General features: G+C 51.1%; 1 protein-coding gene across 3 annotated transcripts; it reads right to left on the bottom strand.

The window, feature by feature from the left end:
• Positions 1-475: 475 nt before the first annotated feature.
• CPSF4 (cleavage and polyadenylation specific factor 4) lies at positions 476-13,677 on the bottom strand. Of its 3 annotated transcripts, none has more exons than XM_024571397.3 (8): positions 13,428-13,677; positions 12,005-12,055; positions 10,360-10,512; positions 7,880-7,975; positions 7,165-7,258; positions 5,920-5,992; positions 4,228-4,398; positions 476-1,440 (listed from the first exon to the last, which is right to left on the bottom strand). In XM_024571397.3, the coding sequence occupies exons 1-8, from the start codon at positions 13,528-13,530 to the stop codon at positions 1,372-1,374; spliced, it is 810 nt and encodes a 269-aa protein (XP_024427165.1). In that variant the 5' UTR covers positions 13,531-13,677; the 3' UTR covers positions 476-1,371. The 3 variants fall into 3 exon arrangements, with proteins under 3 accessions (XP_024427165.1, XP_024427161.1, XP_024427163.1); XM_024571393.3 differs by having other exon boundaries at positions 4,228-4,323; XM_024571395.3 differs by having other exon boundaries at positions 4,228-4,320.
• Between the last annotated feature and the right edge of the window lie 106 nt (positions 13,678-13,783).

The following is a 13,783-nucleotide window of genomic DNA, read 5'->3' as shown; positions in this document are numbered from 1 at the left end:
CCTTTATTTTGCTCATCAGTTTTTGTTAGTGTATTTAACGTGTGGCTCAAGATAACTCTTCTTGTGGCCCAGATGCCAAAAGGTTAGACACCCCTGCATCCAGTACTCTTACCTGTCCTCATCAAAGGTCTTTAGAAAGTGACACGAAGGCCATAACCAGATTCTTATGGGGGGGATGTATGGTGAGCCTATACACTACACAGAGTAGAAGAGGGTGAGATACCCAAATTTGAGTAACATCCAACATTTGAGATGAAACAAGACCTGCCAGTCAGCTGTCCCAAAATTCAAGCTTCCAGACTTCTAGCTGCCAGGAAAAAGACCTTTTGTTGGCAGCATTCCTTCCCTTCTGGAGAGTCATTTGTTGAAAGGGGACAAGCAGGCACCAATGTCAAAGCTTTGTGCTGGGCAGCTAGTGCAGCCACTAGCAAGACCCTTTCCTTGGCATGGAGTGTCTTAAGTAATGAGACACAGCTTAAAAAACAAGCTTTAATCAACCTCATAAAAATTGTTCTTATAATTGAACTTGGATAGGCCCCCTTGCCCAGCAGGTTCCAGGTGGTTTCCCATTTCCAGGCTTAGGGCAATCTCCACAGGCCAAACGTGTCCCAGTGACAGCAGACACTTGATGGGGCAGGAGGTAGGTGCAAAGGTGGACTGCGTCATCTATTTAAAGGGTTGTCTGCAGCTCCAGTTTAAGGTATACCTTAACCACTGTCAAGCATGTGCCCAAGAAAATAAACCCAGAGGAAAAAGACCCTCACACTTGAGAGCCCGGCACCTCTCCTCTCTATTGCTCCTACCTTGGAACTGGACTAGGCTGAGGCAACAAGTCCACTTGAGTTTGCCCTCAAGGGCTGCCTTGTTCAAATCACATTGATAGGCACAGCTTCTGAGTTCAGCAGGACATGGAGGAAGCAGGCATGACCTAGCTGCAGTTTTAATGACCCACCAGACCTTGGGGTCACCAAGAACTGGTGTTTAATGAGGACTGAGGGGAAGGGCTGTCTTTCATACAGAACTGCTTAGCACAAGCTCTTCCCTGCAACTTCCTCCCCTCTCCAGAGGGCGGTGTTCAGGAAGTCCCAGACAGGAAGTGTTGATGCCTAGACAAACATGATGCTGACTTGAGGGACAGAAATGGAGCACATGTCCCTTCTTTTTTAAAAAAAAAAAATTACAGCAAAATGATAGGGAAACTGACAGACATAGCCCCTTGCACTGATAAACCCCAGTGTGCTTGCCTGCCAGCTCCAGCCAGAGTCGCACTAGCACTGGCATTGAACAGTTAAATGCACACTCCCGAGGAGGGCCCAGCGTGGTCCCCCAAATGGGGCCCCCTGGGCTGTTCTGAGCTGTCTCCAGCTGCTGTCACTGTCCACTGAGAAAGGCCAAGTGCCCTTTGGTGCATCTGTTGGCGTAGTGTCCTTTTTCACCACACTGGGAATGGCAGGAAAGGAAGAAGACAAAACAAAAGTTTTCAAATGCAGTTTTCAAGTCAGCACCCACCAAATACCAGGTTGGGAACGGGGACTCTGAAACTCTCAGTGGTACAGACTGTCATTCAAATACAAGGGAAATGGAACTAGAGAAGGTATATGGAACAGAAACTGTAGCCTACAACTTGTCAGGTGGAAGAGAGACTCCTACAGCCAGAGGATGACCTGAGAGCACACAGCAGGGAGCCCCTTCAGCCAGCTGGGCACATGGGCCTGCCCACAGAAGGGCTCTGTGGTGGGTGGCAGGATGAATAGAAGCCCATGGCTCCAGAGCTCCCCACCTGTCCAGGAATCAAGCCCTTCTGCATGGCTGACCAGTCACTTACCTTCTGGGACTCCCCGGAGATGGGAAGGAACCAGGAGAGAGAAGCCACCTGGCTACTCCCCCAATGCAGGGAGGGATTCATTGCTGTGGACACTGAGTGTGGGCTGCACCCAGATTTCCCCTCTCAGTTCTTGCACATCTGCCTAAGCTACCCATGGGGACAGGTTTCAGCCACAGAGTCAGAGATAGGACAATGGTTAGAAATGGGTGAACAGACCTGGTAAAATCACCTCAAAAATCTATCAATGACTGATTTGTCCCAGCTCTAAAGATCCAGTCCGCCTTAAAACTTCCCTTCATTCAATCTTGTTGCTCCTCAAAAGCAGAATTCTAAGAAAGGAAGTGAATGGCAGCTTCAAGCACAGAACAAGGAAGGGGTGCAGAGGTGATAGGGGCACCCACTCTGCACAAACCCATCCAGCCCCTGCCCGGTCCCTGCTTCCTCAGCCTGGATTGTGGGGCTCTACTTGGTCATCACGACCACTGAGAATTCTTGGCTGCTCTACACTTGAGCCTGTCGTCCTTGTGTTTTCAAGTCTTTCCTGACTCTACGTATGACCTGTCTGGTAGAGTGGCCCATGTAGCTGCCAGTTAGTCCTTTGGCTGATGCGATGACCAGATCAGAGGGAGAGACTATGTAGGCCCATTCATAGCATTTGGCATGTCTTATCAGCCTCCACCACTGACCTTGGGTAATCCAGGATTCCCACGTGGCGTCTTTAATACTAACTGTAAAATGCCCCTGGTAAGAAGAGATTGGCAGGTCCCCACCCCAGCTTTCTAAGGTTCCAGGACTTAGGAGAACTTGCTTCACAGAAGCCCTGCTGAAGAGTCCTGCAGGGAGGCAAGACGACAGCTGTACTGTTTCTGGACACCTAAGTTTCCTCACTGCACTTGAGAACTGACTGGAAGCTGCTCAGCACAGGGCAGGAGTCCCCATTTGCCTTGCTTTCACATCCCTTTCTCACTTTCACTCTGTACTCTCCTCACCTGTTCTGGCTCAGGCGCAGAAACCTGAGGCCTTCCCTGAACCCAGGTGCACTTTAACTTCAGTGTCTCTGGGCACTGGCCTTCCCCTTCCCTGAGAACAAGAACCCCTCCCAGGGAAGAGCAGTCTCTGTTCCCTCAGCAGAGCTGGCGCAGAGCACGCGCCGGTCAGTGTCTAAGGGCCTTGAGAAATACTCAGGGGGTCGGCTTTTCTATGGACATTTTAAATATATGCCTTTCGACTTGGATCTTATACTTGCAGGCACAGATGCTCCTGACATCATCAGACAAGAGCTCACAAATGTCTAGATATCAGATTCAGCACTGTTTTTAGCTGCAAAAATTATAATTTAATTGTCTTCCATCAGACAACTGGTAAAGTAAATTATAGCTATATTATACAGTCACTGAAAAATATAAGATTTACGTATACTGATATAGATCTACAATATATTGTAAAGAAACAAATAAAAAAAGGGTACAGAACATTATACATTCGAGGGCCCACCCATTTATATTAAAATACATACTATCCTGGTGCTTGTGTGGATAAAAGTTTACAAGGACAGTTCTAAACACTTCTATGTCATCAATAAGTTTTTTTAAAAAGCATGTATCAACTTTGTATTTCTTCTAACAATTCCCAATCTGAAGTCTTTGTAAGTCTTGTTCAATTACTGGTGGTTTCTGCTGACTCACTTGGTAGTGCTTCTTTCCTCCTATGTTCTGTGATTTTCAATTGTGTACTCATTCTTAGGAACTCTAGCTGTGGGAATTCTGTGTGACCTGGGCTGAGAATAAATTCCTCAAAAAGCCAGGTGCCAGGAGCCAATCTGGGACTGCTTTAGCTTAGAAAACTAGCTTTTTAGCACTCACCAGTGACTATAAATTCTCAAGGGGTCCCCCCCTCTCCTTTCCATCCAGAGCCAAGAACGACAAGTTTCCTTGTGGGGTTTTAAAAAGTTTACTCTTTTCCTCAGTGTACTATTGTGTGTGTGTGTGTGTGCGCGCGCGCGCGCGCGCGTGCAGGGTGTGAGAACGGTACTCTGATTTCTCTATGTGGGCCTGAAGCTTTGCACCATTCCCTTGAGTATGCCCACATGGGATCTGAGGACAACCAGAGGCTCCAGGGCTCACTCTCATTCCTAGATTCCTGCTTCTACTTTGTGTCTAGCCTCTGAGAGATTTCCCTCCCTATTTTTCAAGTGCATTCCATTCATTGAACAGTGTGTGTTTAATTGTTCACCTGGTCTTGGTGTGTTGTGGCAAAGTCAGATGGCCTCCAGCCCACCAGTGGCCTACTTTTATAATCAGCAAAAACAAAGATTTTTCATTTTCAAAATGAACTTTTTGGGGAGTGAGGGAATGGCCACTGACTGTGAAGACCCTTCCCTGCCCCCCAACCCCAAGACTCACCTTGTAACACGTGACCTGCTCCAGCGGCCGGGGTCCCCGGTTGCCTGCACTGCTGTTTTGACTCTGCATGACCCCGATCACCTGCGGGGCTCTCTGCTGATTGGGAGAAGAGTTCTGACTCGTTAACTGGATCAAGGAGGACGACCTTTGTAATGGCGGATTGTTACTTTGCTGGAAAGAGTTACACAACACGGTTTTACTGCGGAAAACACGTGCACGCGGACTACCAATGGGGACAGGAAAAAAGAGGGCGGGACTGCTCCCGAATGACCAGCTTCTGCAGTGGCCCCACTCAGGAGAGCAGGCAGAATAAAAACATCTGGTGGTGATGGCAGGAGCTGCTGCCCGAAAATACCATGCAGACACACAGAAACGAAAAATAAAAGTAGAAAACAAAACACCAAAGAGACGAGGAGGTCTCTGGGGCAGTGGGGCGAGGGCATGAGCAGGCCTTACTTTTGTTTCTGAGGTTCTAGCTTCAGGTCAGGATGAACGCTTGGTTCAGCCAGATGTTTAGCAGCCTACACGGCGAGCGACAGTCACAGAAAAACAGTTGGAGGCTGACATGCTGACCTGCGGTCTAGGGGCTGAGAGGGCCATCCACTAGGGAGTCACGTGAGCAAGGGGGCTGGGGGCTGCTGGGCTGGGGACTGGACAGCAAGGCCACCTCCCAACCAAGTGGTTTCTGGCTCTGGCCTTCATAAATGCAGGTATCCAGAAACAGAAACACTCAGGTTGTCAGGGCTGCACCCACACCAAGGAATTCCCAGCTTTGCTGATAAGGAGTTCTATGTGATCTGCCCCATCACCTCTTGAGAGTAGGGGTCAGTGTAGCAAGTGCAGACATTTCTTCTGGCTGCTCAGCCTCCAGCACTAAGGAGGACCTGGTGGGGCTTTGGACACAGATTCAGAGTCCGGCCAGGGAAGAGATAAGGCTCAAGATTGGTGGGTGGGCTTGCTCAGCCTGCTGAGACACTGCCTAGTTCACTGGCCAGCACTTCCTCTGGGCTTCCACCCACCACCCCCACTCCAGTAGCCAAACCCAGGGTACTCCTGGTTTTGGGAAGGCTGCTACAGATTCCCACTTGCCCATGGTAGTTCCCTCTTTCCTCCTGCTTGACAGGAATCAGCTGGGTTTTAGGACCCGCCTTGCCTAGACAACTGGAGTCAACTGGTCCTTCAGCCCTCTATTCCCAGCCTTCCTGCAGTTGGGAACAACCACACAGAGCGATCATAGCACTGGCCAGAGAACTAGCTAGCCTCGGTTCTGCTCCCAGATCTGCTCCTGCTCAGCTGTGGTACCTCAGGCAAGCCCCTCCCTCCACCGCGAGCACGGCAGACATGTGGGGCTCATGCTGCCTTCCACTCTGGCTCCTGAGGCGGGCTCGAGGAGGGTACTGCTGAGACGCCAAGGCACTTGTCCAGCAACGGAGGAGCAACCAACTGGGTGTTCAGCTCCAGCAGACAACCCTCCATCTCTAGAGGCAGGATGCAAACTGCTTTGCTCTCTGAATTTTCTGCTGGAACTCAGGATGACTCCCCTCCTATCCTCTAACCTCCGAACCCTCTCACAAAGTCTCCAGCTGGGTCTGTGACAGACCGCGCATTGATGCCGGCACCAAGTTCTCTGCTGCAAGGGCACTGCCAGGGCCAGCAGTGCCACAGGGCCGAGGCGGGGCTAGGACACAGTACCTTTGATGGAGGCTGCGTCTGCTGCGGCAGTGGGGGCTGCTCCGTGGTTCCCATTGGGAGTTCAAATCGAGGGCTGGTCACCCAACAGCCAAAGGGGGCACGAACAGGAGAAGAAAAGATGACAGAGAAGCTAGGTCAGGTGGTGTTCTCAAATTCTGGCCAAGGGACTGTCACAGACACTGTCTTCCCAAGCACAGAACACCACAAACCACCTGGACTCAGCTCTGCCCCTGAGGCTGGAGGACAGTGGGAAGAACAGAGCTGACACGCCTGCTCTGCTTATACCTGGCTGAGACAGGGGCAAAGTGCTGCTCAGAGAAATGAATGAAAGAGCAACTGGTATCATCAGAGGGCACAAGCATGCCCCATGAGGGGCTGTGAGCATGGAAACCCCTCCCAACACATACCTTCCCCTGCTGGGTCTAACTTTCTCTGACAACAGAGACTCCCTGGGGGGAAATGCCTGCCTGCCCCACAAGCAGGAACCCCCACGCCACCTATGGGCTCCTGGGCATTCATCTAGGGAGTGGGACCAAGTCAACAGCGCTGACCACCTGCCTACTGTGTAGCAGCAACCAGGACACTGCTCCTGTAGAGGTGTCAGCAGTGCAGATGGAGGCAGCACAGGAGGGGGATACTACTCTATATCCCCTCAACCACCTAAAGTGACAGGTGCGCTGAGGCCCAGGAAAGGAGCACTGAGACCACTGGTCAAGAACTTGGCTTTGGAGGCCTGCAGACCTGCCTTTGAGCAGGTACCACCTCCTGCTGCTATGCAACTCTGGCTAGTGGCTGAGCTGTCGCAGTGTTCTTGTGTGTGAAATAGGCCATTCTCTTTCACACTTGTGAGAGTTACATGAACTAGTCTATGTGAAACCCTAAGCTCAGTATCTCCATACAGGAGGCCTTGACACTGTATAGTTCCCTTCCTTTAGGGCACAGGTTCTTAACCTGAGGGCCCTAAATTATATGCAAGGCTATGTGTGCATGAGTTCTTCTGGAGCACGGGCCCACAGCTCTCATCAGATTCCCTGATGGCTGTGCCCAATAAAGGTTAAGTGCTGGTCTAGGCAGAGCCACCTCTGGGCTCAAGAAGCAGCAAGGGTCCCTCCCCAAACTTCCACCCTTGCCCTAGGCACTGTGCTAACACCACCCAGTGACTGAAACCCAACTGAGCTCAGGGAAGATGTACAGGATAGCGCAAGAGGAGTGTGGGACTTGGGGGAACAGGGGCTGGCTACTCACTGCATGAATTTACACGAGGGCCCCTCCGGGCAGAATCCCACGAGGTAATTCACACAGATAACTCTCCGCGTGTGCCGGTGCCTACACAGGGGACCTGTGGAGCCAAGCGTCAGGTCACTCAGACCACTCCCTCTTTAGGGCATGCCCTTGTGCCCCTCTGGCAGTCAGAGCCCTGCCCAGACCACTGTGTGGGGAACAGAGAGCCAGAGCAGGGCTTCAAATGCTGGCTTCGCCTCTCATTCATAGGGGACACTGGGCAGGACACACAACCTCTCAAATACTAGTTTCCTTATCGAAAAAGCGGTCCACACTGGAGCTTTGGAAGATTCAAGTGAGCTGAGAGTGTAAAGAGGCCTCACTAGCCCTGGCTGGTATGGCTCAGTGTATCGAATGCTGGCCTGTGAACTGAAAGGTCACGGGTTCGATTCCCAGTTCAGAGCACGTGCCTGGGTTGTAGGCCAGGTCCCCAGCTGGGGGTGTGCGAAATGCAACCAGTCTATGTATCTCTCATATATCGATGTTTCTCTCTTTCTCTCTCTCTTCTCCTCTCTCTGAAAGTAAATAAATAAAATCTTAAAAAAAAAAAAAGCCTCACTAGCCCCCAAATGCCTAACACCTTATTTTGTTGGAATAGGCAGGACAGGTAGGGGGTTATGTGAGCAGAGGAAAAGAAGACTGGCCTCCTGCAAGGGGGTCCAGCCACTCTGACACCTACCATGCTTGCAAAAGCCACGGTCGTACCAAGGGCAGTCCTTGATCTTGGACTCGGGGTCGATGTGAAGAAAGGGGCACTCCTTGTTGCTGCATTCTCCTGCAGGGAAACCCAGCCATGTGTCCACTTGGGGCAGCTCTGGAAGAGCTGGACCCAGACCCACCTCGGTTTCTCCCAGGCTGGGGCCCACAGTGTGGCAAAGAGGACCAGGTGGTTCTGGCATCTGGTCCCAGCCTGGCGAACCCTGAAACTCAGGAGAGTGCCTCGGAGCCTCGGTTTCCTGACCTGTACGTGCTCTGTGAAGGTCCTCCCCTCATATGTGTCCATTCTGCCACAAGGGTCAATGACATTGACAAAGGTGGGCAAAGGGTATACAATTATCATATTATTATAACTCATGGCTCCATCCCTTACCCAGAACGGGTGTCCTGCGCACCGTGGTGTGCCCAGATACGCAAACATACCTCCTGAGGCCAGGAAATTACTGTTCTACTCTGATCAGCTTTTCACATGCACTAGTTGGGACAGGGGAAAGATCTGAGGAAACGGGAAAAGTCTACCTTTTAGGACAAAAATAGGGCAGATTTGGAAACTCAAGGCTGGGTCCCTGTGCTAGAAGGCGATGAAGCCTGTATAAGAGGAGCTGTCTCAGGATCAATCAGCCCAGCTGCCACTACCACCTTCCACCCAGCTCAGTTCAGCCACCTCCATGCTTGCCAGTCCTTTCCCATCTATGTTACACATGAAAGGCCAGTCTGGGAAGGTGCAAAACTCCTTCTCAGACCCACAAGTCCCCATGTGGTTTCACCCACCCCTCCCATCTCCTCCTCTTCTCCAGCCACACTGGCCCCCTAGCTGTTCTAAGACAGTCCTCTGCCAGGACTGGCCCCTGCTTAGCCTTCAGATCCCAGCTCAGGTCTCACATCTTCAGAAAGGCCTTCCTGGCCACTCCACCCAAAGGAAATTCCTCCTGTGGATCCATCACTGTTTATTTCCTTCAGAGCACCTGCTGTGCACAATTCTCTTCTTTGGCTGTCTCAGTGGCATATAAGCTGCCTCTTTCCCTGGGCTCCTACAGCAAAAGCACCATGGGGTAGGGAATGAGCCTGTCCTCTTCACCACTGTCTCTTCAGGGCCCAGAAGGGAGACCCTCACCTGTGTCACAGGTGAAAGGAGCTACAGACAGCATGTCTGCACCAGGCCAGGCTTTGCAGGGGAATGGCAGGCAGGGATTTGTCACAAGGGCGGCGACTTGGTGGAGGGGGGAGGGAGGGGGTGGTGCTGGACTGAGGATCACCAGCAAAGAAGTAGGGAACCCAGGACAGCCTGCAGAGCAACCCTTGAGAATCTGCCCATGAGGGCAGGCTCCTGCCTTTGGGGCCAGATGTGAGAAGGCGCCCATGGCGACGTCACTGCTTCCTTCCATGCTGGTTCCAGTGCTGCTGGGAAGGGGAGGGGGCTGGGAAGCCTGAGTCCTATTTCTGTCTGTGCTTTGACCTTAGCTTGTGCTGCCTCTTAAAAAAAGAGCCACAATTGTAATTAATAAGCCAGCAGGCCAAGCCTGTTGGGCTGCTGAAATAATTAGCGTCTCCTCTGACAATACTGCTTTGAGAGCATGAAGCAGGTCTGGCACTCCGAGGCCTACCACAAAGGGTACAGCAGGCCTCCAGCCTCCCACCAGGCCTCTGCACAGGGCCTGGGGTCAGCAGTCCTGAGGCCATAACGGGCCCTTATCCTGACCAACAAGGCCTTTTCCTGGTCAACCTCACTCAGAGCACAGAGCCAGGAGGTTCTATTTCTATCAGAGAGCACGACAGCTTGGCCGAGCCCTGAGCCAGCCCCATTTCCCCGTGCAGTTCACTCAGGACAGCTCAGGCCACATGCTCTCTAAGCAGCAAGCAAGGCAATCTCAGTTGCGAGGTGAAGAGTAGGGCTATCTGTCAGCAGAATATAATCTCCCCAAACTTGCTATTCTTAAGGAATATTTAGGACAGACAAGCTACTATCTGGGATCACAGGCCCAGAGAGAAGAAAACAAACTCTGGCCTGGGGGCCAATCAGTTGCCATATACTAAGAAGCTGGTTTAAGGGAGAAGGTTCACTTGAGCAGAAAGAAGGCTTCCAGTCAGCTGCACTGTTCACGCAGCCACTGGGAGGGTGGATGTTCACCCATCCTCATTAGTTTCAAATTCCCAAAAGTACCTGAAAGTGCTCAAAAAACAGAAGCACTACAAAGATGTAGGGATTACTAGAGAATAATCATGACTTCCCATGACTAAGGGGTCAGCTGAGGTTGGAGGGCAATGCCTAAGGTTCTTATCTGAAGCTGGAGAGATGGGAGATGGGAGATACTGTGGGTGCCCGAGCAGCTGCTTAACTTCTCTGGGTTTTGGTTCTTGGTGGAGTCTCCCCCGGGCTACTGATGCAGGGGGGTTCTGGGTGCAGGGAGGGGCCTTGCGGCACACCTTACAGAACCGCCTTACCAAACTTCGAGTAGAAGTAGCACTCAGGCATCTTGGTCATGTCGTACTCATGCAGGAACTCACACTGGTCCCCCTTCTTGCACAGCCCCCGCAGCCAGTGTTTGCACACCACTGTCTTCTCGCCACTAATGTGGCGAAATGGGCACATGCCCCCTGTGGAGGAAGATAGAGAGATGTGGCCCTGGGGGAGCCAAGGTGCCTTCTCCTCATACCTCCCTGAAGCGCCCGAAAGCAGCATGTCCCAGAGGGCGCCGGATGCCCCTGACAGAAGGCAATGTGATTTTAGGCAGTACAGGGGCACACATTTTTAAGTTTAAATAGTTATGTATTTTATTTTAATGTGCTTCAGTAAAATATAACAAAAACATCATGATTTCACAGATTTTACTGTAAGATGGAGACCTGACAAGCCCAATGGCAGTGTAGAGGAGGAGTAAGTTTATTTCTTTCTTTAATTAAAGCATAGTCCCAAGATCCACAAATATGGCAAAAATTGTAGGGGCAGTTTGAGAAACACAGCCCTAAAAGACAGAAGGTAAAGAGGAGCACCAGCAGAAGCCTGGACTTCGGGTGGGCTCCATCTTCAGTTAAATTGCCTACATAGCCTCCAATAACTAAGACAGAAGATCAACTACAGAATTGAAGAAATGCACTGCACAGAAACTGGGGGAGGTCTGTCTTCTGCAGTGGGATCTGAGTGATCATCCACACAGGCAGGAAAAAGCCATACTCTGGGAAAGTCATAATTCTAAATAGTGGCCTGGTGGGACTACTGGGAAGGCCCGACCACAATTAGGTTGTGACTGGGAAAGATCTAGACCAGCTCTGTTCAACAGAACATTCTGCAATGATGGGAATATTCTATATTTATGCTGTCCAATAATAGCCACATATGGCTATTAAACACTTGCTAACAGACGGTGGCAGGTCAGAAAGGCAGAAGTACTGAGTAAGGACATGGGAGTGGACCAGAAGTGATGATGGTCCAACTAGCTCACTGGAGTGGTAAATGACTGGTTATAGAACCAAAACTTGCCAAAACCAGCCATTAAAACCAACCTTGCTCTTATTCTGTGCTCCCTATTCAAGCCTGTGATTGAAATTTAATTTCCAAGTAAATTTGCCTATAGAAAGAAAAATGGCCAGACATACCTATAGTATGTAAGGTCCTGCCCAGCTGATACTTTTCCTTATGAATAGTCTGGCTCATGCAGCCTCTGTGGGGGCCTGGTGAGTATGAACAAGACTGCATGAGACAGACTACTATGAGGGTTTTTTGATGAGAGGACACAGAGACCACTGAGTCTGTGCAGACTGTGATGGGCTCAGCCATTAACTCTTTGACCTGAGAAAGTTCCCAAACATCTCAGTGCTAGGAGCTTCTGTTCATGTCATATAGGTCAGCTTCTGGCCACAAGGAAAGTGAGGTGAGAAGGCTGGTTCAGGGCCATTTAGGTCCGGTGTTTTAGGGAGAATACCCCATCATGTTCCTAGCCTATCCAAACCACAGTTTCATCTTGGGACACTGTTAGTGTGGAGAAGGCAATGTAACTCAGAGCCCTGATGGCCTACATATAAGTCTGCTGGGGGGCAGAGTGGTAGAAGGCCCCTCAGGAGGAACATAAAGGAACCAGGGGTTTCTTACCTTTGCCACAGGCAGCTTTCAAAAAGAATTCACAGACAGCAGCCCCTGACTCTGTAGAGAGGAGGGAAAAGGAGAGGGGTCAAACAAAGCAAGGTACAATTTCTAACGGTAACATCTGAAGACAGGGAGAGGAAATGCTTCTGGCCTTTGACCTATGAAGGGTTCATGATACAGGAAACAGACAGGCAAAAAAAAAAAAAAAAAAGCAAAACCCAATAAAACAAGAAAAAAATTCCTTATTTCAGTCACTCCCTGCAAAATGAGACATATACGTTGAGACCAGTCATTTTTCAAGGTTTCTGAGAGCCTCCTCTAATAACGATGCTTTCAAGGAATTAGGAGTGAGTGGGGGAAGGAAGAATGGAGCACAAGATCACCGAAATTAATTACCTCATGCCTTCTAGAGGGCTAATGTGAGGCAGAGAGAGGGAACAATCTCACATGAACCACAAGTGAATGGGGACTCTAAGGAGGAACAGGCTCCAGAGAGAGGCTATTAGGGAGGGGAGAGCATAAATGAAGTCACAGAAGCAGGACAGGTCTTAATATTCAATACCAACACAATTATTAAAGGAGCAGTCTTTTGCTTCTACAGATGCAGCTGGTTCAGGTGAAGGGAGCAAGAAAACACAGGCAGACTGCACGCGGTAGAAATCAGTCGGCTCAGGATAAGCTGTTTCCATGAGCCCAGTAATTCACCGGCCACGGCTGCCAGAATAAACCTCCGGGTTTCACAGAGTTTTCTCTATCAGCAAGCGTTTCAGAATTGCTGAAAACCCAGAATCTCTGAAGGCCAGTTTCGTGCCTCCACCTGCTAACTTGCAAGGGATTCCTTGGCTTCCGGGGAGCAGGAAGATTTTGCTAAGACGAACTTAAGGTGGTGGAACTGGGAATCCTGGAGGTACCAGTCATTTGCATTTCAAAAAGTCTAAAAAGGGAGCTCAGGCAGAGGCCCGGGTGTGATGAAAACACCCAAAGTTGGAGTCCAGAAAACAAGTGAGGGATAGGCTCCCAAGGAGTGTGAATTCTAGGAGAATGGAGCTTGAAAGACTAATTGGGGGTCTTCTGTAGGAGGGGTGGTTCTCTCGGCCAGACTCTCCCAACGGCACAGTTTTGATGAAAGCAAGAAGAGATCACAGTGGGGGCTGGATGTGGGAAGGAGGGTTATATAGTACTTTCCTGTGGTTGGCGAGTGTGTGGGGGTGGAGGAAGGTTTTCCAACCCAGGATACCCGCCTTCATTCAGTAATTACTTTAACAGCCAGACATGGTCTTGCCCTCCAGAAGATTATCTTAAGCTAGCCCCAGGGGTTCAAAGATCCAAGGAAGGTGGGCTCCGCAGTCCGAGTCCCAAGACCGAGGGAGAGGGGTCCCGGTCTGAGTCAGTTGAGCCCCTTGCCCGCCGACCCCGGCCCCACGCTCACTGTCCATGCCGGGGAAGGGCAGCGGCTGTGCCCCGAGCTGCTGCTCCACCGCGATCTCCAAGTCGAACTTGATGTGGTCCACGCTGGCGATGATTTCCTGCATGGCGGCGGCGGCGGCGGCCCCTCCGGCCTGGCTACTCCCCAGTACCTTGCCACCCTCACACCTCTACCCTCCACCTTCTGCCGACACAGCGCACTCCTCTGCCTCGCCTCGCCTAACCTGGCCGCCGCCGCCGCCCGAGGTATGCCGGGAGCGCCCGAGCCCGCGCCGGCCCCTCGCCTGTTCAGACCCGGCCAATCGAGCGCGGAGTAGGGGCCGCTCTGCTAGGCTCGGCTAGCTGCCAGCCGAACGTCGG

This window comes from Desmodus rotundus, chromosome 1, assembly GCF_022682495.2.
Source record: "Desmodus rotundus isolate HL8 chromosome 1, HLdesRot8A.1, whole genome shotgun sequence".
Taxonomy (NCBI): domain Eukaryota; kingdom Metazoa; phylum Chordata; class Mammalia; order Chiroptera; family Phyllostomidae; genus Desmodus; species Desmodus rotundus.
The sequence above is the reverse complement of the archived record's forward strand: the minus strand, read 5'-3'. Positions and strand labels throughout refer to the sequence as shown.

Excerpts from the sequence above, each read along its gene's own strand:
- CPSF4 (XM_024571397.3), bottom strand. The coding sequence starts at position 13,530 with ATGCAGGAAATCATCGCCAGCGTGGACCACATCAAGTTCGACTTGGAG. Across the intron at positions 12,056-13,427 it reads GCCCTTCCCCGGCATGGACA|AGTCAGGGGCTGCTGTCTGT; the intron begins GTGAGCGTGGGG and ends TCCTCTCTACAG. Across the intron at positions 5,993-7,164 it reads CCCTCGTGTAAATTCATGCA|CCCTCGATTTGAACTCCCAA; the intron begins GTGAGTAGCCAG and ends TTGGGTGACCAG.